Source organism: Vigna unguiculata, chromosome 8, assembly GCF_037176805.1.
Source record: "Vigna unguiculata cultivar grain cowpea cultivar isolate G323 ecotype 2 chromosome 8, ASM3717680v1, whole genome shotgun sequence".
Lineage (NCBI taxonomy): Eukaryota > Viridiplantae > Streptophyta > Magnoliopsida > Fabales > Fabaceae > Vigna > Vigna unguiculata.
Genome location: NC_140799.1, coordinates 39318218 through 39340117, shown reverse-complemented (window position 1 = coordinate 39340117; position 21900 = coordinate 39318218). Strand labels below are relative to the sequence as shown.

The 21900-nt window shown below is 32.6% G+C and overlaps 1 protein-coding gene across 4 annotated transcripts; it reads right to left on the bottom strand.

Moving 5' to 3' along the window:
- Positions 1-417: 417 nt before the first annotated feature.
- LOC114194195 (rho GTPase-activating protein 7) lies at positions 418-13767 on the bottom strand. 4 transcript variants are annotated; one of them, XM_028084298.2, is made up of 22 exons: positions 13187-13767; positions 12028-12067; positions 11508-11584; positions 11048-11118; positions 10889-10967; positions 10629-10773; positions 10277-10396; positions 10028-10105; positions 9522-9577; positions 8246-8315; positions 7345-7432; positions 6587-6830; positions 5969-6190; positions 4253-4585; positions 3913-3965; positions 3618-3678; positions 3451-3534; positions 2581-2694; positions 2336-2502; positions 1857-1926; positions 1236-1439; positions 418-1024 (listed from the first exon to the last, which is right to left on the bottom strand). In XM_028084298.2, exons 1-22 carry the CDS (start codon positions 13238-13240, stop codon positions 839-841), a joined length of 2616 nt encoding a protein of 871 aa, XP_027940099.1. In that variant the 5' UTR covers positions 13241-13767; the 3' UTR covers positions 418-838. The 4 variants fall into 4 exon arrangements, with proteins under 4 accessions (XP_027940099.1, XP_027940100.1, XP_027940101.1 ...); XM_028084299.2 differs by having other exon boundaries at positions 3913-3962; positions 13187-13766; XM_028084300.2 differs by having other exon boundaries at positions 12028-12064; positions 13187-13766.
- Positions 13768-21900: the final 8133 nt, after the last annotated feature.

The following is a 21900-nucleotide window of genomic DNA, read 5'->3' as shown; positions in this document are numbered from 1 at the left end:
TAGTGTTAGATATTAGACCTTAGACTTGAGATTGCTACACTATAAATAGAAAAGTTACACAAGAACCAATTAAAACAAAACTTTATTTTATAATTTGGTAGATTATAACTCGATGAATTTAAGTAATATAGTCAATTTATATACATAATAATCAATTTAAAAATGTGTTTAATTAAAATCAAAATAATAAACAAATGGTTTCACTGATAGGTAACACGGCATAGTGGTTAGTTTGTACAATAAGTGGAGAATTATTTAAAGAAACAAATCATGCTAACTATAAATAAGAAAACAAGGTTGAGAGGAAAATTGTATCTTGTGATTCGAGAAAAAAACTCAGACTGACACGAGAAAATCCATTGTTGATACAAACTCTTCTTTAGATGATTTTAAGAAAAGCAGAATAGAATCTGAGTGTTGACCACAAACAACTTTGTAGATACACAACAATCATTCCACATAGGTAACAAACTGGCAATTGTATGTTCCTATGTACAAAGAATTTGCCAAAACAGTAATTAAAATTTCCTCACTTAGGTTGTTTGTTCAACGACAAAATTCCCCATCTATTGACATATAATATAATTACACCAAATTCCACCCCCACCCTAAAGAAACAAAAGAACTCAAATGTTATTAAAAGGGAAAGCCTTTCATTTCAACTCCAATGAACTTCACTACCAAAAGAAGAAGAAAAAATTAAGAAGGAGCCAAGAGAATGAAGCAGTGCACAGACCATAAGGGATACAAATATATGCAGCAAGTCAAAGACTGAAAGGATATACAACATGTCAGCCAAAATTCTTCCACAGATTTTATGAAGCACCTATTTGGCCAGTCAACTCCATGATGGTGATGACGGTTTATAGACAAAGTCTTGGGAAGTTGTAGAACCATAATTCAAATCAAGGTTATGGAGTTGTTCCATCAGCTGGGACCGCCGTTCCTTGAAAAAATCGAGACGAGTAGTTAACTCTACTAACGTTGAAGATGCTACAGATGGATGTCTTGCATATTCACCCACCTGAAACCATAGTATATAAGTGCGTGTAAATCTCATCTTACAGATGATCTTATGAAGTTGAATTAAGATTAAAGTACTCATGACACTCAATGTGGCAAAAGTAATGGAATGATGATGACATTTCTTTATCTTTCTTTCTTTTTATCGATAAATGTTAGTTGTTAGTCAGGTACCAAGGTAGAGTCGATGACACTGAGATCTGAATGCTTACCTCTGCTGCCCTTGAGGTGGAGGGCACTGAGGCAGAGTCGACGGCACCGAGATCATCGACAGATATGCTTGTCGATGCCTCGGTGCTTTTTGAATCACTAGGGCTTGACTCTACAAATTGCTTTCGAGAAGGTTGCCTACTACCATTACCAGAAGCCAATACTTGTCCTTTGATATTTCTCCAATCAGTGCCCATCAAATTCTCCTGCAAAAATAATAAGGCAAATTTTACTGTTGTTTGAGTGCTCTGAACAATGAAACTAGACAGGGTGTGAAATTAGAGAAAGACGTGCTTTAGCCAGCGACAGAACTTTGGATCAGGAGAATTTCAGATTCTAATACACTGAATTCCCAATTTATAGAGCCTTCAAATACCATTTCCATGGTAATAATGAGTACAAAAAGGAAAGGAAAATAACAAGAAATGTTTTTTCTTCATTAATGGGGCAATTTATGGAACTAACTTTGGTAATCATGTATCAAGCATCAACTAAAGTAATTACTTAAATACTAAAAGGAAGGAGTTGAAAAGGTTAGATTAGGGACATAGAGAAGATTCAACCTCCTTCCTGGCTGTTTTTCGTTTAAATTTTGATTGTGAAATCGACTGCATAAAACATACCTCAGTTCTTTGTTTCCTTTCATGATTACAGAAGGCCAGGGTTGAATCAAAATCTTGCTGAAGAAATCTCCTGCACGAGTGAAAAAAATAAGAAAAATAAATAGCTACAAAAGAAAGAAATATTAAGTTCACATGGATTTCAATTAAAAGGCGGATCACATAAAAGAATGAAAGAAGTGCAGCAAAGGATACAATTACACAAAGAATCCTTACAAGGAAATCAAGAAGATAATAGATTTAAACATTTCATCGGCATGTTTTGAGAAATTTTTTAAATCCAATACTGAGTATGAACTCAAGTGGTGGTCTTTTGAAGTTGGTATACATGCCATTACATTTAAATTAAATTTGCAATCAAAATCATGTGGAACTGCACCAATTTTGAATTTTGAAGAACATCAAAAGCTTTTGTAATTAAATTTCCTATGTAGTAGATTCTTCCTCTTGGTGTTAGAAATAACATGGGTCTGCATACTCACTGTTGAGAATGATTTTGGGCATGTTGGTATCGATCACCCACATCAGTAAGTGAACCATAGTGATGCTGCCGTTGTTGATTAAGTTGATGATGGAGTTCTGCAACCTTCTGCTTCAACCTAGCCACGTCGGCTTCTGCAAGTGCGATCTCTTCCAGTTCAGCCTTTGTCTGTATATTTGCATATTTAGTAGAGGTTACTGAGAAAGATACCAAAAAGGAAAAAAGGTTACAAGAACACAAAAGCACCTTGGAATCCATGCCACGTGAATTGGAAAGCTGTCCTGAAGACATACTCAAACCTACTTCCAATGCAGCTCTAAGATCCCTCTCAGCTTGTAACTGTTCTTGCAATCTTGAAACCTGTAGATTAAAAAACCAGTTGCAACTTATTAAGGGTCCAAAATAAATAAAAAAATACAAAATATGACAGAAATATACCCATGAATTATCTTTATTGTACTGCAACTCTGGCCAGAACCAAGAGTTTTAATGTATTATTGTTCAACGGGGAATGGAGTCTTCCAAATGTTTTTTTACTGATCAGTTTTTTAATATCTTTACCTATTTTGTGTTTCTTTCACTGCCGTTGTGTCATTTTTTTTCAAATGGATTACGAATAAAAGTGAGACATGTATAACTTTTTGCCATAGCAATTATAAATCCTGAGCTTCAATCAATTGAAATACATCTCCAAAGGAGCTTTAGAAACTCCTTGTAGAGTTCAAAAGAAAAAATATCCCAATAAAGAAAACTCTTCCAGTATATAACACCTTAAATTATATACAGCAGTTGTGTGGAATGTATTTTATCCGTATCATAAATCATTGTAAAGTGGTTCCATTACTAGCAACCAATATCTTGCATTGGTTGTAGTAATACACAATAAAAATTCATTAGAACCACTTTTGGATTTTGAAAGAATAATTTCACAATTTTAATTCGAGAGGGTTCAATATCTTTAGAGAAAAAAGCAGAGCAAATTATTTAAAGAATACCAAACCCAAAAACGTCTAGAAATCACGCCACATTAAAAATAAGCAGCAAAGCACAGGGAAAAGTAGCAAATCAAATTTAAACTGTCCCAATTCATAATGGAGATATATGAACAGTAAGTACATCTTGCTCAAGTGCCAAGCGCCGCTCATGCAAAGCCTGTTTCCTTCTCTCTAAGCTTGCTTGTAAAATTGCATTGCCTCTAGCCTAAAATGAAAACAGGACCAATTCCGTTAGAAAAATTCTCATTATATCCTTTGGCATAAAATAAGTAAGCACAAGAAATCTACCTCCTTTGCAATTCTGTGTTGCAAATCACTTTTTGCAATCTCTAGCCTCTGAATAGCAAGCCTACAGACATCAAAACTATTACAGTCATTTGCTTTCAAGGAATAAAATAGAAATCACATGACACAAGGAGCCATCAAAACAAGGCTGTTAAAGCTGATGAAAATGCCAACCCGCCATTTCCAAAACATCCATGAAAAGGGATCAAAGAATAACTCCAAATTCTAACAAGAAACATAACGCTAGAGAACACACTATACAATGGAAAAAAAGAAAAGTAGAAATCTAGTATCTTACTCCTCTTCTCCAGAAGAATCAACTGACTCCACTGATGGTGTCTTCCTTGGCTGCTTATATCAGAACAAATTATCAGATGCCATGTAAAAAAAAAAACTAAAATATCTGGGAAGAAAAATTTTCCCCTCATAACAAAATTTAAGTACATCCACTGCTAACATATTAAGTCTGCACATTTTAATCGCCAGGTTACTGCAAGTATATTTTCTGTCAAATAAATGTCTCATTATCCTACAAATGGTTTAGTGTAATTGTGATTCCTGTAATAAACTCACTATATAATCACTTAGATCTCTGACAAATTTGTTAGGGAGTAAATGGTCAAAAAATAAAAACTCACATTGCTCCTTCCCCAGAATGTTGACCTCTTAGAACTGAAACTAGCACTACTTGCTTTACCAGTTTGCTTCCCAGATCCTGACTCAACCACGGGAATGGGTAAATGGTTGCCAGGGTCCATAGAAGATAAAATCTCACCCATAGATCGATAAGATTCAGTGGAAGGCAACAAATTTGAAGGATCATTATCATCAACTGGGTTTTCACTGCCCTTTCTTTGCTTGTTTTGGTCCTCAGTCGGTGGGGTATCTGGAACAGCATTCAGATTACCATTTTCCGTCTTATTATGGTTACTACTGGATGATCCAACATCAGAGTCATCACCTCCAAATGCCTGCAGGATCACAAAGAAGAATTTAAGAGGATAGGGGGAGAAGAAAACAACATTGTTAATCACAGAAGATGATTATTCAACATAAAGTCTCTATCCCTAGCCTGATAAAATTTCCACATAAACAGCAGCAACACAAGTAGCTTTATCTCACTTGGTGAAGTTAGTTACATGGATCACACAATGCCAATGAACGCGGTTTAAAACCAAATTCTTGGATATTATTCACCAAAACAGGGCATCTACTCCCCGCAACAGTGGCATTCAATGAATTTCGTTGTCTATGGCCAAACCACCTTGACCAATCATCTGTCATTTTTCTTGAAGAATCACACTGATATCTTAAACTATACAATTATTCCATTTCATATCTTCTTTTGTGGACCTGAACACAAAATTAATCTTAACGTACTCATTTATGTTATTTCCACCGATTTCTCTAGTGCCATTATAACCTAACCTTCAATACCATAAAGTATAGCAAATTGTATTATATGATAAAAATTCTCACCGAGTTTGGCAGATATTTTGCAATAACAAAGATTTCCTTCATTTTAGCCACATAACTAGTGTATTGTTAATCTTTTTCCAAATCATGGTGCCCACCAACACCAAAGACTTACCTTCACTCATTTTAACACCACTTTCGAGGGTCAATGTAGTGACTCTAGCTAATTTAAAAGTGTACTTGAGTCATACAAAACATACTTTTAGGAAATAACTTAAGTAGTAAGGATATCCTATTGAGTGGATTGACGTTTGGGGTTTCAACAAGTTTTATCAACCGAACACAACCAATTTTTATCCACTCAATCTTGGGACTGACTATGGCTAAACATAGTAAATTACCAACATACCTTAGATGTTTTAGGTTTATTAAATAGATTTCTCCTACATGGCTATATCATGAAAAGATTTAATTCCCTTGCATGTACAAAAATGTAACAACTAAATCCAAAGATGCCAGGCCCAACATATTTATTGACTCACCCACTGGCTTGTAAATATTTGTGGTGAAATCCCATTCCCATCCAAGTCTACTATAAAGAGTAACATTGGAAAAAAATATAAGAACAAACTCATGGTAGATTAATCTTCAACTCAAACAGTATGGCACAGAATCAAATTTATGCTAAAGTGAAGGAAAAGCTGTCCTTCCCCTCTTACAAAAACAGATGGCTGAACAAGGGTGTGAATGACACTTCACCACAAACTTCAACGATCTAACTGTTACACGAGGCTAATGAATCTGTTAGGTCAACAACGACACAAAGTCTCTACAGGTTTTCTTACTCAGGTAGATATATGTAGCAAATTGTATTTTATTTCAGGTTTGATTAAAAAATCAGCCACAAATGACAGGACCAGAAGAACAGAGGAAATAACCTTGTAATCATAAAGATCACTGCCAGCATAACCACTACTTTCACTCAATTTTCCACTCTGAACACGATCAGCATCTTCATCTGTCTCCTGATCAACTTCATTCTCTGCATCATGGTAACCATTTTCTTTCACATCTATATTATCATCATCAGTTGAATCTTCACTCCCACTGTTTTCAACCCGAGAATCTGCTGACATGGAACATCTCTGTATATTTTCTTCCTGAAACAGCCAACAAAAATTAGGTTGCATTGCTCAAACATGGAATGAAAATAAACATTTTCAGACATTTCATTTTAGCTACACTATAGGAATAACTTATACTACAAGAGGTCAAACCATTTTAGCTGAGCATAAAATCAAAAGATCAAAAATTTATAGAGTTAACTTGATCGACCAGTCCCACAGAAAACCTTATAATAAGTTTTGCATGTTTGATACAGACAAAAGAAGCTCATATAAGAAAAAAAAAATAAAAGCTGAGCCCACAAGTAATTAAGATACCTCGAAGTTAAATAAAACATATATGCAACTAGAAGTTACTGTTCCTAATTGGAAGCATACACAAACCAGGAAACAATTAACCAAAAAAGTACATGCTGATTTAGAGATTCTCACATCAAATATATTCTCATACTCCTCCAACAAAGTGGTAATAATGGCTTGTGCATTATTAGCAGCATTGGCGGCAGCAAGAAGCTGAGCTGAACTATCACCACTGACATCAAATTCATCCTCCAGTTCACACTCTCCAGCTAGCAGAGGTCGTAAAAGCAAGGGTGCCATGCAAGCAGCAACAGCAGATTGAGTCATCCTATTCTCTTGAGAATGAGAACCAATTGTGTGCATCATCTTCAGAATTCTGCAATGGTAGAGATGACAATTAAATTATGGTTAAAAAGTTAAGGTATTTGTTTTTGTTAGTGCAACATAGCCATTAGCTACTGCATATGGACATAATAACTGTAACAGGGTATTCTTCAATACCAAATATTATCATAGATAACAAAAAATTCACAAAAACTGAGGTGAGCTTGTTTTTAGTTTGTCGGATAAAGATAGTGAAACAAAAGTTTTGAAAACTTAATTTTATTGTATCTAGAGGCTTTTTGCTAAGGCCGCAAAAACCTGAATAACAAAATATACCAAAACAAACAGATTCTAACATACACACGAAATTGTGATCAAGAAAACCCAGTTAACATTTTTAAGTGTATGTTTTTAATTATTCTACATTAACCATTCCATTGCATACTAATACGAGGATGACATAGAGTGAATGAAGGAAAGAGTATGTGGGTGTGAGCGTGAGTAGACTGTACAGTTGCCAGTTAAGAGGAAAAAGAGAGAGAGAGAAAGAGAGAGCAAGAGACCACCTTTGCAACAATCTGCGATTTGGCTCAGGAAAAGTCTCCAATATAGCACATCTCATTGCATTAATCCTAGCTTCCTTACGATCAATTTCTTGCAAAATGAAAACAGTAACAATTAACTTAAGCATAGATTGTATCCAAAGAACCCACGAAAAGAAACAAAATAACTGAACGATATTCATGAAGGAAAATAGCAAAACCATTAGACAGAAGAACCTACGCAGTTTAGCTTATCCCATACATGATGCGTGTAAAGTTATAAAGGGAAAAACGGGTAAGATTCAAATTGGAGTTCTGTAAATAGTAACTGCACCAAACATTCATTTGGTCTTCATTATTTTACCAAAACCATTATAGCAAAAAAAACTACTCCAAGGGAGGGACCTTTTGCTCATTTTATGGTGATTTCACAGTAAAAAATCATCTATCTAACATGAATGAAATAAAACACTACAGAAATTGCACTACAAGATTTCATCTACATGCACATCTCTATTTCAAAGAAAATCTTTAACAGTGACAATTGTCTTCTTAAATCAATATATTTTCAAAGTTCAAATATATTCCATATGAAAAAAGCAGCAGAGGATAATGTAATTTCGTTCACCTATAAAAGGAAATTATGCAGGAACATATAAAATATTCAAAGTATCAGTGAGAATAGTTCTTGCTAAGTTATTTACCTCTAAATGACATTGAAAATAAGTCCAGTCGCTCAATAATTATCATTTATAACAAAATCTAGATTATCTGAATATAAGATTCTTAATTAAAATCCAATTAATAAAAAAATATATAAAATAAAATCAAGAAAAAAAAGGCAAAGAATATATGGAGAAATATGCATCATTTTGTCAGAAGCATATGGTTATAAGGAAAATAAACATAGAGCTCAACAACTTACTATAAGCCTCCAACAAAGCAGTGCAGCATGAGGCAGGAACCGGAGAGGAGGGAAGCTCCCTCAGAACATGCTGTAAATACACCCAGTGGACTGTCATTAAATAAAATGCACAATCCAACATTCCAACAGAACATTATAAAAACACAGGATCTATATTAATTAGATTGATTGCACCAAAATTACAGTTGCTTCCAAATCAGGCTTCTATTATTAATTTCTTAGGCTGATGAAAGAATGCATGATTGATTTTATGACCTTTAGGTCTTAATTATAAGCACTGGGAAACTATGAAAAGAGTGGAAGTTCCTGTATTAATTAATTTTACATACTAGTATCTAATACACAATGAGTTGATAAAAGGGAGTGTTTTTTTTATAAAAATGACTGACAGCTAAGGCATCACAATAATGAATTTTAATACACTACCTCCGCTCATGTCATTCAGGCATATTTGGTTTACTAATTGCTGATGCAGTTTCTTTTAGTTAGAAGCACACAACAGCCCTATAGATTGGTCCTCTAGCAGTTCTTGTTAGTGTGCCCTTTAATAGCCGTCAAACAATAAAAATCAGAGACAAGTGATGCTAAAACCTATGTCTGAATAGCACTACCACTACGCACTATAAGGAGTAATTTTACTAACTATACATTATTAGATCAGATTCCTGTAAACTGGAAATCAAATCCTGTCAAATCACAATATCTCAAATATATAATATTTATTCCTGATTCTCGACACTCCTATTATGATATCCATTATGTAAGTAGAGTTTGGTTGTTCGAAGACTGGTTGTAAGAACATTACAGTCTGGTAATAGAAATCTTATCAAAATTGAACTCATTTTTATGTCTTTTCTTCCCTGTTCAGCATACAGTCTCTTTCCTGGTTTTACTCAGTAGACATGCAGAGGGACTGCACTCTTCTACACTTATCAGTAATGTAATTGTCAATTTTACTTTAAATGTTTTGTTTTACACTCTTCTACACTTATCTTACTCCTATGTGTAAACTTCTTTCTACTTCTAGACGGTAAATTTAACAGGGGAGAAGTGTATGGAATTCTTAAAACTTCCTCTGCATAATGAGGTCCATAATTTTTATTTCCCACAGTTGAATGATATGTGGGTTAGATAGCCTCACCTTTCCTAATGTTTGTATTTAATATTAGATTGAGGATTTTCTAATCCGTGATCTAGTATGCATGCTCCACATATAGGTCATTTGCTTTTCTTTTCAAATATGTAATGAATTATTCAAAAAACCTAGAATAAATACCTTAACACAGTCACCAACAACATGGGCATCCTCCTCAGCACCAAATTCAGTCTTGCCTGGAAATATCAATTAAAAAAAGGGCATTCATAAGTGGCATCCATCAGAACATAAATCCATATATTAGTCCAAGTGTTTAAGCCTGAAGCCATTAACTGTCTCTCACCAGAAGGGTTAAACCAAGAAAATAGTCATCATATCAGTCCAATATCAAGGGCAACTGATACTAAAAATGACTCCATACTTACTAAGTTATAGCTTTTAAATTGGATGGCAAGGAAAACTACTGCAGAACAACATAACTCAAAGAGGTACACTATACTTGGTTAATGCATTTTCTCACTTTGGATAATTGGGATATATGAAAGTTAGATTTCCTTTCCTCCAATTTTTTTCTCTCCTAGCTGCTTCGATGAAGCCCAATTAACTTTATTATAATGCTATCTGTACCAACGACACACCATCTTCAAATGCACAGAATGCCAGGGTTTTAAGAATATTGTGCCTACCTTGTTCATATTCTTGAACTCTCCTATCTACTTCCTCAACATCTGCAGACTGCCGCAGTATTCCTTCAACTTTAGTTCCTGCAAATTAAAAATGGAAAAATCAGTAGAACTCTTCACTGAAGAATAAGATAGAACATGTTTCATGCATTCAGCATTTTTCTTTTCCATTACACAGTCAGACGCATGAGAGGACAAAATGTGAAATGAAATTCAGATGTATTACATATGTAATAGAAGACCATAACTTACCATACTTCTCTAGAAACCGAAGAGCCTTCTCAAGGAAAGATGGGCCTCCATCAATATCTTCTAGAGCTAGCAGAATTGGTCTTCCAACAACCAGAGACTTAATTGGGCGTTTGTCCCTCCCTGGAAACACCACAAAAAATATGGTGAAAATGAGGGCATATTTTTTCCAATAAGATAAAAAAAATAACATGGATGACATAAATCGGTACAATCCTATAAATAAAATCTTGAAAAATTAAATATAAAAGAAACAAGCATAATCATACAGAAGCAACAGCAGAATTGACATATAACTAATAAGCTAATAAACATAAAACAAATAAACAACATTTAACAAATAATGAGCACATACATTGATGGAAAGACCCTTCAATAGAATCACTAGCATCACTCCGAAAAATCCCATTGTGTCCCATAACAAGGGCAGCACTTGGTGCCTGTGCAAGGGCTTGTTCAAGCGCTGTCTTCCATTCAAACAGGTCTTCTGATGTCTCAGCCTGATATTTGAAAAAAACAATCCGGGTTTATATGGCCCGACAATTAATAATGCATTTAGAAGTTGTACAAGTGAATTTTATTCTCATTTTCTTAAAAATATAATAAATAAAACACCTTAAGGGTGAATGCTCGCCCATCCCTTCCATCCGGAAATAATACTGTAAGAAGCTTTTTGTCTTCTCTAACGACAACACTGGAAAATAAAATTCACAATTTTTATACAGAATGAACATCAAAATTGACAAGTACAAATCATCAATGTGTCAAACGTACCTCCCTGAATTGTTTAAGTCTATACCCCCCAATGTCAGGTTTACTTCACCCCCTCTCTGTGGAAGGGCACTCTGCACGACCAATCAAAGTAAAGACAATTATAAATAATGACAACAGAAGTAACTCTGATATATTTGAGTAAAAGAAATCAGCACTAATAGGTAAAGACTTTTCTAGTATTATCCAATCCTGTGTTGTCTAAGCCATATCTTACTCTCCATTCCCCTATAAGAATTGTACAGTAAATATAATGCCATTTTACAAAAAAATCAAATCAGCACAAAGTATATCCACAAAAATGCCCACTAGTGCCAAGAAAGCTTAATAAATCACTATATTACTTTTTGTCATGATCTGCAACCATATCTTCTTAATTGAGAGTTGAATCACACAAAACAACAGCAAAAAAGAACACAAAAGATACCAAAAGAAGAATGAGAAAGATTTAAGAGATACTGACAGGATCATTTTTGAAGAAAACCAATGACGTGCGTGTGAGTATAAACCACCGCTTCTTCCAAGACTTCCAACCTATTCCTACAGAATATCAAAATGGGATAACACTGATAAATTCCTGTATCATTGATTTATTCAGATATAACAAATGCAAAACCATGGAGAACAGATGTGTCAGATACGTCGCATTAGTAGTTTGTAGTTCAAAACATTAGGTTAGTAGTTACCTATCTGTCAGTTCTTTAGTGAGTACAGTTGGTAATGTGAGATGCTTGGTAAAGTTATTTTTCCTAAAAATTATAAGGGGTGTTTTGAGGGAGGGATATACGGTCACTTTGTGTGAGGATTGAGGCCAATGTACATTTGCAGGTGCAGAGCCTCGAAGTTCTACAAGTTCAATCAGTTTTATTTCTGATTTTCCTTAGTTCTTACAAGAAGCTAGCTAAAAATCTAAGTATACTGTCGAGAAAATAAGAAAATAAACAACAAGAAATGTAAAATGCGGGGAGACAAAGATTACCAACCTTTTGAAGATATGAAAAGTGGCCCACTCTTAAAAACCTGCTGAATAGAAACATCAGTTAGAAACCACAAGGTATGTTCTGACTAACTTAACTGAAATAAAATAAGTTTGACCAAAACACATAACACCCCACCACCAAATCCTACTCAATACTTGGGTAAATACTAACATCATCATATTTATGGACAGGGAATATCAAAATTGTAGTTAACCAGCGGAAACACAGGAGCATTAGTGCTTGTGTGTCCACCTTTTCTTACCCACTAAAATCACACTAACCAAAATAAAAATAATAACAGCATATATAGAAGCACACATTTACCAAAACGTTGAGTAAGGGTAAAATTGTACAAAAAATCTGTACAATGAAAACAGTTAAAGAAATTAGTAGTATCCCATTTATATATTAGTATTAGTATAGAATAAGAAAACATAGCTTCTTCAGATTTGTCAACTACAATATATTGTTTCACTGCTATTTCTTCATCTTGACAATGTAGTTCAGCAAACAGGTGAGTCAATCAGTTCTAATTAATGGGCTAAAATGCTCAATATTTTTTATTTACATTTTTCTCACCCGTCAATCTATTACGTGTATATTATCATCCTCCAGACTGTTAAACCCCTTCTTTAGTTTAACAAAAGAATAAACAAATATATATATATATATATATATATATGAAATCTGAGGTAATAATCTTAGCCTCCAAAATGTCAGCAATTATCAATCACATTGCCCACATAAGTCCCTTTCGTTGCCACAAAATTATAAACACAAACAAAAATTCAAACGAAAGGAAAAGAAAACCAATTATATTGAGCAAATTTAAATTAAAGTAACGTAAAAGTCCCTGCTATAAAATCAAAGTCCTGATTTTAACTGGGACCAAGAAAAAATACACTCTGCACACATTCCCTCATCAAACTCAATACTCTAAAAGAAAAAGAAACCACCAAGGCCAAATTCCACTTCCATCTTCAACATTGCCAAGGAAACTAACACAAACAAGGGCCAAACCAAATGTGTCCCAGTTCAGTCAACAAATCAGGACCTTTATCTGAAACTCATTTTTTCATTCCCTAAAGTCTGCATTGGACTCAAAACCAAAATTTGCAACAAAAATTCAAAATAATCTCAGCCCCTCCAAAGCAAAGCATACCGTATTAGAAGCACCAGGTCTCGGACGCTCAAAAGCCGCTAAAGAAGCAGACATTTCCACACAAACGCAGTATCACCGAACAACCAGCATTGCCACTAACTTCAAAACCCCAAACACCCCATCAACCCCAAAAAGAAAATCAAACTAAGTCGTCAATCTCCCAACATTTGAAAACCCCCCACAAAACCAATCACAGTTCCCTGTTGAGTCAACCCATCAGAGAGATCCCCCAGTGAGTTCCAACCCCAACAGCAAACCCACCAAAATCTCTGAGATCTGACCGAAAAGTCCTAACCTTTCAGCTCCTAGGGTTAAAAATTTCCATCTTGATTCTATCCCCACATGAACCACAAAAGGGGCAAAACTCTCCCCTTCCGGGACTCAATTTTCCGTCACTTTCTCGGCGATTTTCTCGCACTTTCTGGGGAGATTAGGTGGGAAGAGGAAGCAACAGTGGTTGTGCGGTAATGTGAAAATTCTTAAGAGAAGGGTTCCTTGCTTTTCACCTACTTCTGGTGTCTGAGTGTGCTTGGGAAGGTAGAGAGAGAAAGAAGGGGTAGAGAGAGAAAGAGAGGGAGAGAGGGTAAGGGCATTGGGTCCGATATAGTCAAGTTTAAGTCTCGTCAGGTAACAGTCCAATCAAAATTTGCCACGTCAGCAACATACCAGAGTGAGTGCTCGTAAATTATGAATGTTACCTAAACATATAAATAATGTTCTCATTTGGATGGTTGGATTTTGGTTTTGGATGCTCTTTCTAATTCAAAATTCACTTACCACCTTAAATTTTCTTTGTACCATTTTTCTAGGAATTAAAAACTTTCACATAAATGTTTTTTAGTTGCATAGATAAATAATATATATATATATATAGAGAGAGAGACACACACAAAAAAAGTGTCATTTGTAAATTTTACCATAAGTTTTGTTTGATAAATAAAAATCATTTCTTTATTTGGAATATTTAACTCTTTTAACTAAAGTTTGAGGTTTAGATTATGATTTGAATATAAATTTTAGATTAAGATTAATTAAATATCAATAAAAGTCTCAGTATTTTCTAACCATAAAATAAATATCAAAATTCATTACTCACACTATTTTTCACTTTTTCTTTCTAATTTTGACACGATTTTCTTCACATGCATGTGTTAATTATTAACAAGATTTGAAACGTACATAGAAAGAGATAGTTCTATATATGTAAACTTAACTAGTTCAGGGTCTAAGACTATAACATTCAGAAACTAGTTGAATTTCTGAAAATGATTATAACTTGCACTTTAATTTCTATCTAATAATATTGAAGGTAATTTCAGTTATATCACTGTCAATTCAAAACATCTATTCAAAATAAGAATAATAACACATAAATTCAAAACACAAATATGTGTGTATATATGATTTTTTTTTAAAAAAAATATTAACTCAATCAAATATATTTGGGCAAATTTTCCCAATAAATGGAAAGATAGTTTAGGGTGTGATTGATTGCCTCTTCTGTTGAGCACATGAACCTCTAACCCCTATCATGGAAACCTACAACACATGCTTTTCTCTTTTTTATTAGTTTTGTTTAAAAGGGTTAAAATGAGGTTTATGATGAAATGGATTTGTAATTGGTAATTTAATATATGTTTAACATCAATGTTTATGATAATTAATGCAATGAAGGGCATGTTTGGAGTCAACTCAGTTTAAAATAATTAATTAATTGTAAAATTAGTAAATATTTTATTTAATTAGTTAGATGATACCCATTTTTATTTAGATATGTGTGGTACTCGTTTTTAAAAAAGTTCAATTGAATATCAACTTTTGAAAAGATACCTCAATTATGTCATTTTCAGCAAAAAAAAAAATTATTAACACCGTTAATAATATTGATATTTAAAATGACTTACAAAATTAAGTATTGATATTTATATCAAGATGTGTGGTAAAAGTCATGAATTAAGTTAACGGCTTTAGTATTTTTTGTCTGAAAAGAACTTATTAAAACACTTCTTCAAAAGTTTGGATTAGATTGATACATTTTTAAAAAAGGGTACCAAATTGACACATCTAAATAAAAGTAAGTATTATCCGACTAATTAAACCTAAATATTTTTATTACAAAGCACAATTTTTCATTCACCAAAAATATTCTTGAACCAATAGTTTGAAGACATGGAGGTCACCTAATATTGATTAGAATATTGAAGGTGAAGCATATCATGATTAAGGGTGCCATGTTATTTTAAATGAAACACAATAAGAAAAGTGTTTAAAGAAAAGATTAAATGTTTGCACGTGAATTCTCTTTGTTTTTTCTTAAGAAAATATATATTAACAGCACCAGAATTGATTTAGCATTTCAAAATTAAACTCGAAAAGTGTGAGAATGCAGAGAGAGGATGATGATAAAAAAAAGTTTATTATCTGCATAAACAATTTTGAAGAGTGCAAATGGAAACTGTTTTCTTAATCAACATGCCAGTGAGGCATTAATAAAAAAGCAGTTGCACAAGTTTTTTTCTTTTATAGAAAAGAAAGAAAAAAAAAAGTGAAAAGGGATGAAAAAGAAAGAGCACATAGTCATAATTATGGCTTTGTATTAGAGGCATCTACCCTTCTTTATTTGTATTTCTGTGGTCTTTTTCAATATGAATTATGAAAGAGGTTGCAAAGTTAAAATACTCCATTTATTGAACCTTTGCTTACACTACAACAAACACAACCATTGCAAATATTCATATTCTACGTAGTTATAGGTTAAATATATTCGTAGTAGTCTTCCTCTTCGATCCAAATCGAAATCCGTTCATATTTTAAACTTTCACACATTTTAGTTATTAAATTTTAAAAGTAAATATTTTTTTATCAATAAATGTTAGTTGTCAATATTTTATTATATGTTAAATGTATTTTACATTGACATTTAAGTTGAAATGTATCAAACGAGTTGAACAAACTTAAATAACAGTCTCAAACGTTATCTGAAATAAATAATTTAAGAAAAATATTTTTTTAACAATTCAATTTTTAACATTTTTTTTATGATTAAGTGATTTCCGATTTTTTTATTTTTTCATTTCTTTATATTTCAAAATCACTTAGAAGATGTTATTTCAATTGTAACATAAAGTTGTCAAAATTTCATTATTCATATTTTAATTCAGTTCGGTCAGGAAAAACTATGTCTATTCATTTTTTAAATGTTGGAACTAAACTCTGTCAAAGTTTAAAACAAAGACAATTTTTCAATTTTGCATTACATAAATTAAACAAAGATTGTGAGATATATATAACATGCATTGTGGTGGTGATGAGAGGATTTGAACCATGTTTGTTTGTGTATTGAAAAAAAAAAAGAGAGTTGTTGAGTAGTGACTGGTTATGGAGGTAGCAGGTGAAGTGGTGTTCTGGACAATTTGTCTGGTTCGGTTAGAACAATGAAATGATGAAAGAATGAGTGAATGAAAGAGGTTAGACTTGGTAGGCTTTGTCTTTTGGGTACCTTTTTTGGTGTCACATTCCTACACCATCATCTCTACCTCATTGTGGTCCAAAACCCTAATCCAAACATCTTCTATGAAGTTCCTACACAAATTTTAACCTATTCATTTTTATATGCATGAAAGCAACTTGCTTTTATAGACAAAATGTTTTCTTACTAAATTTTAACTAAAAGCTTTGGATACATAGCTTACTTTGAAAACCAATTTTTTCTCTTTTTTATAAAATCAAAGAAAAAAAAGTTTCCCAAACATCTGAATTTGGTTGAGTGTTACTGGGAACATCAATAAAGCAGTTACACATTTTTGTTCTAAAGTAAAGGAAGCATGAAGTGGTAGTCCTTTTTATAAGTGAATTCTTTGGCCAAACTTAGCAATGGCATAAATTAGGGAGGGAGGGGATATAAAAGTTAAAAAGTGCAAAAAGACATAAAGTTAAAATGAGGGGAAACATGTTATAATTAAAAAAAGTATTTTGTTAAGTACTTTTGTGAAAAATTACAAGAATGTTTAATTTAACAATAGTATTTGCAAGCTTTAATCGGAATGTCTTTGAAGACATATGGTTCATCATGTCTTCTCACAAAATTTGATGATCTTTTATACACAGATTTTTTTTTCTTATGAATTAACACTACAAATATTCTATTAGCAACCAAAAGTTGTTAGTCACTATAGTGATAAATTTAGATATCAATTTACAAAATTAAAAATTATTAGTTACTAAAGTAGTCAATGTTATCAATAAAAAATTATAATTAGTTACTAATTAATTAAAAATTAATTTAAAAACTAACTAATTTTGGTAGCCAAAACCTCGATAGCTAATTTTTAGTGACTAATTTCTTTTGGTAGCCAAAATCATGATAGCTAAATTTTATAAACCATTTATAGACAAATTATAATTTTCATTCATAATAGTGACCATTTTAGTAACCAATCATTTTTTATTTTGTAAATTGGTCACTATAATAACTAACAACATTTGATTACTAAAATTGATAACTAATGAGATATTTTCTTGTAATGTAACTTTTGTAAAATTAATAAAAAGTGTTTACTAATTCAGTCTTTCTAGAGAGAATTCAACGAAGAGGCTTAATACTAATTAGACACGAGTCTAACTCACATAAGAGATTAATATTAATTTAGATCCAAAATCTTAGAACAATGAATCTATGAGTCATCTACCTTATAAAGTGCTCAACTTCTTCGTTTATATCAAATGTGTAACTTAAACTCACATTTAGATTTCTAACACGTAACAAAACATAAATTGGTGCATTGGGAGTTCAATCTTTATCAACTAGGTCAACTTTTATTGGATTGATCATGATTCCTCGTGCATAGAGTACAAGAAGAAGAGTTTCTAAAAGAAAGAGATAACTCAGAGGTTGGAGCTATCTTTTTTTCCTAGTCTCATATTTCATGTCTTACATTTTACACCTTGTCAGTGTCAACCTCTTAGCCATACAAATTGGTAAATAGATCCAATTAACTTTTTTTTTCTCTTATAATTCTCATCTAATATTGATCTTTAATCACTAAATTCTTTGCATTTAGTATATCAACTCATTATTGTTTTCAGTAGTCCTATCAATCTACACCAAGAAAGTAATACTTTTTTTTTTTATTAAATCTTAACAAGGTTACTAGAAAAATTGTTCTGAGACATGGTCATCATGTTTGTCCAATGTTATTTAACCAGATTATATATATATATATATATATATATATATATATATATATATATATATATATATATATATATATATATATATATGAAAACTTTGATCCCTGTGACGGCCATTGTCTAATAAACAATAATGTCACTTAAAACTTACACCACATGTGACCCATTTTGAAAGAAACCTTTCTCATAGCAAAAGGAAGATTGAGGCAACACCAAAAATATTCAGTTTGAAAATTCTAAAGGAAGTGGAAGAAAACATTATCTGAAGCATGATGAATTACTTTATCTGAAAAGTCAAAACATCATCACCTTCTTTGGTTACTATATGTTTACTCAAATTTTCATATACTTGCATTGCAGTGTCTATCTTCAAATAAACTCAAGGATTCAAAGATTTGTTGTGGTTTCCTATTTCAGCATTCGTTGGTACTTTCAACTCCTTCTCACCATCATGGAGTGTGCACATGAGAGTTTTCATGGAGATGGTAGATTCGTTGCTTCTTCCTCTCCTTACCCTTATCAAACAACTTCATATCTACTCACAAAGCAAAAAGAACATTCTTCTTTAAGCTTCATCTTTACATTATTTATGAACTGCATTTTGTTAAGTCTATAGAGGGGGTTTCATTGGAGAAATACAACACCAATGAGACCTGAGTCTAATCACATAAGGCATTAACACCATTCTCAACCTAAAACTTTAAGACAATGGGTTTTATGGGTCTTTATTCTTATATAGTGTTCTACTTTCTAATTTTTATTCAATCTGAGACCTAGACTCACACTTGAATTCTTAACACATTCTGTATGTTATGTTTCTTTCTACTATGTATTGCATTCTACTTTATACGTATAATTTAAGTCTTCTCTGTTGCACATGCTTTTGTTCTGATTGCATTTGATGCATGAAAAACAAGTACAAACAAACTTGTTTCTCACTGACCCAACAGTATCTCAGTCATGTGTATACCAATTGATTTGTGATTCATCATGCAGATTTCAAAACCAGTGTCTAAAATAACAATAAAAGTTAATAAATGTTCACAGTTCACAATAACTCGCATTGCCTTTTAAAATATGAATCTCTTTGAACTTTTATGTTAAGTTTATAATTTTCAAAGATGTACTATTTGTTGTGTATGTATCCTGCCTTATAACTTGTACTATTTACCTTATCCTTATGACATATTTATCTTATCCTTATGTCAGTACAAAAATTTATCATAACTTTCTGATACAAATATCATGTTATATCAGGTGCCCTTGGTGTAAAAACTTGCAGAGACATGTACTTCAATGGATGGCCTAAGAAATTCACTCACATTTCTTGTTTAATGTTGATGAATGGAAGATAGCATATTAAGGGATTTTGGAGCCACTAAGTAATGAAGAGTGTACATGCCCAAAAGAGACTTTAATGCACCATTAAATCTAAGAAGTTTTTACTTATAATAAACATTCAAGATATATAGCCATTGCAGCCTCTCATTCATGAGATGGTCATTTGTCTTTTACACTTCATATGCTCGAGCACAATAGCCATATCTCCTTAGCTTCATATAAGGAGCTCGACCAGGATGTTAAGAATTCAAGTGTGAGTCTAAGTCTCGTATTGGTTAGAAATGAAAAAATAGAACACTATATAAGGATAAAGAGTCATAAACCTATTGCCTTAAGGTTTTGGGTTGAGAGTGGTGTCAATGTCTTATGTGGTTGGATTTAGGTCTCATTGGTGTTTGTTCTCTCCAATGATACTCCTCCATAAAAACCAAACAAGTGGTATCAGAACCGATGGTTTAAGGTTTTGAGTTGAGAATGGTGTCAATGCCTTATGTGACCAACCTCGCAAAGATACCATCAGGATTTTACCACATGTCTTACCGAAACAGAATCCAAACACGATAAGAACAAAGAGAAAGAATGAGAGTATGATTATTTTAGTTAACACTTAATGCTATAGTGGCTTATTTTCTGAAGATGAGAAAATCAGTAGGGAAGATTATGCAGTGGGGTTGGTCTTATGTGGTGTGAATGGTTAAGTCATTGGACATGGGAAGGAGCTATATATGTTAATGTGTGGGGATAGAGAAGAAAAAATAATCTTGTCTTGTAATGCATTCAGAGGAAGGACAATGCCATGTGAAGATGCATAATGTGGTCCGTGATGGGGTGCGACATCACTGATCGAGGTAAACGTGGCAAAAAAATCTAGGAGCAAAAAGGGAAGTTTTATATCTGCATCATTTGAGGTACAAAATCAACTTCTTTATCAATCTGTTTGATGTAATATTGATACATATTGAAAGTGGATTTTTAGTATCAAATGTACCTTTTCAATGTGCATGAAGTTATGAGTGCAGTTTCTACAGATTATGGAGAAGTACTTTTGCCATCACTGCCACAATCATGAACTCTTCTACTAGAGCACAATCATGGATGATGAGTTAACTGTGTTGTCTGAGGCATTTGTTGAGTGATTGAAGCTTCACCAATACAACTTTTAACCTAGTTTGTTGATTACAATTTTAGAATTGGATCATGACTCATTCAGGTATGATTGTGAAATTGGCAATTTCATTCCAAAGGAACCAGTAATTGAAATAAAATCCCCTGGCACTTGGTCATGATTTTTGAAGCAGCATGATGAAGATTCAATGCATATATGTGACCACAGAGAAAAAAACAAGTACTCTAAGAAAGTAAGTGGCTAAGTTGTGGTTGTCTTCAGTAGGAAACCTATTCACATGTGAGGGGGGGAAATGTCCCCTCTTTCACTTCAACAAAAATTACAAAACAAGTATTGTAAGTTTTTATATTTTGTCTGTTATTGCTGCAATTTTCAATGAACTCAATCCAAATTGTATTTGAGTTTTACTTAAATCCCACAATTTATAAACTTAAAATGTTTTTTTATTGAAGTAAAAAACCTTAAGAAAACGTACCTATTATATTTAAATTTAGATCATTCTCATAAAAAATCATATAATATATATAATAATCATATTATTTTCAAAAACAACTTTAAAAAATTACACCCTGTCCTTTTTCTTCATTTTATCGTAAACTAACGGTCAAATATGAATTGTCTTTTTCCCTCTTTCTATGTATACAAACACTTACTTCATATATGTTCAATTATTTTTTAAGTTTAAAGTTAAATAAGATAATCATCTTATATTACTAAATGATTTGATAGTGAGATCAACTAGTTGATTAAGAGTGTCAACGAAAAATAAACTGAAGAACTATGGTAAGAACATGTTGATTAATGAAATGATGATTTATCTCTGTACGAAAGATTTTATCTGTGTAACCTAAATAACAATGATTAATGGTGGATTGGTAAGTAGAGCAAAAGTCATCGAGAAATGAACAAATGTAAATGATTTAAATGGTGTGATATTAAGAAGAGCATGATTCTTGGATTCAATGGTAGACTAATTGATAAGTTTTTGTTTTTCATTGCGACAAGACTCTTCTTTCATCAATAGTGTATTTGGATGCTTTGGAGTGTTCAATAATGA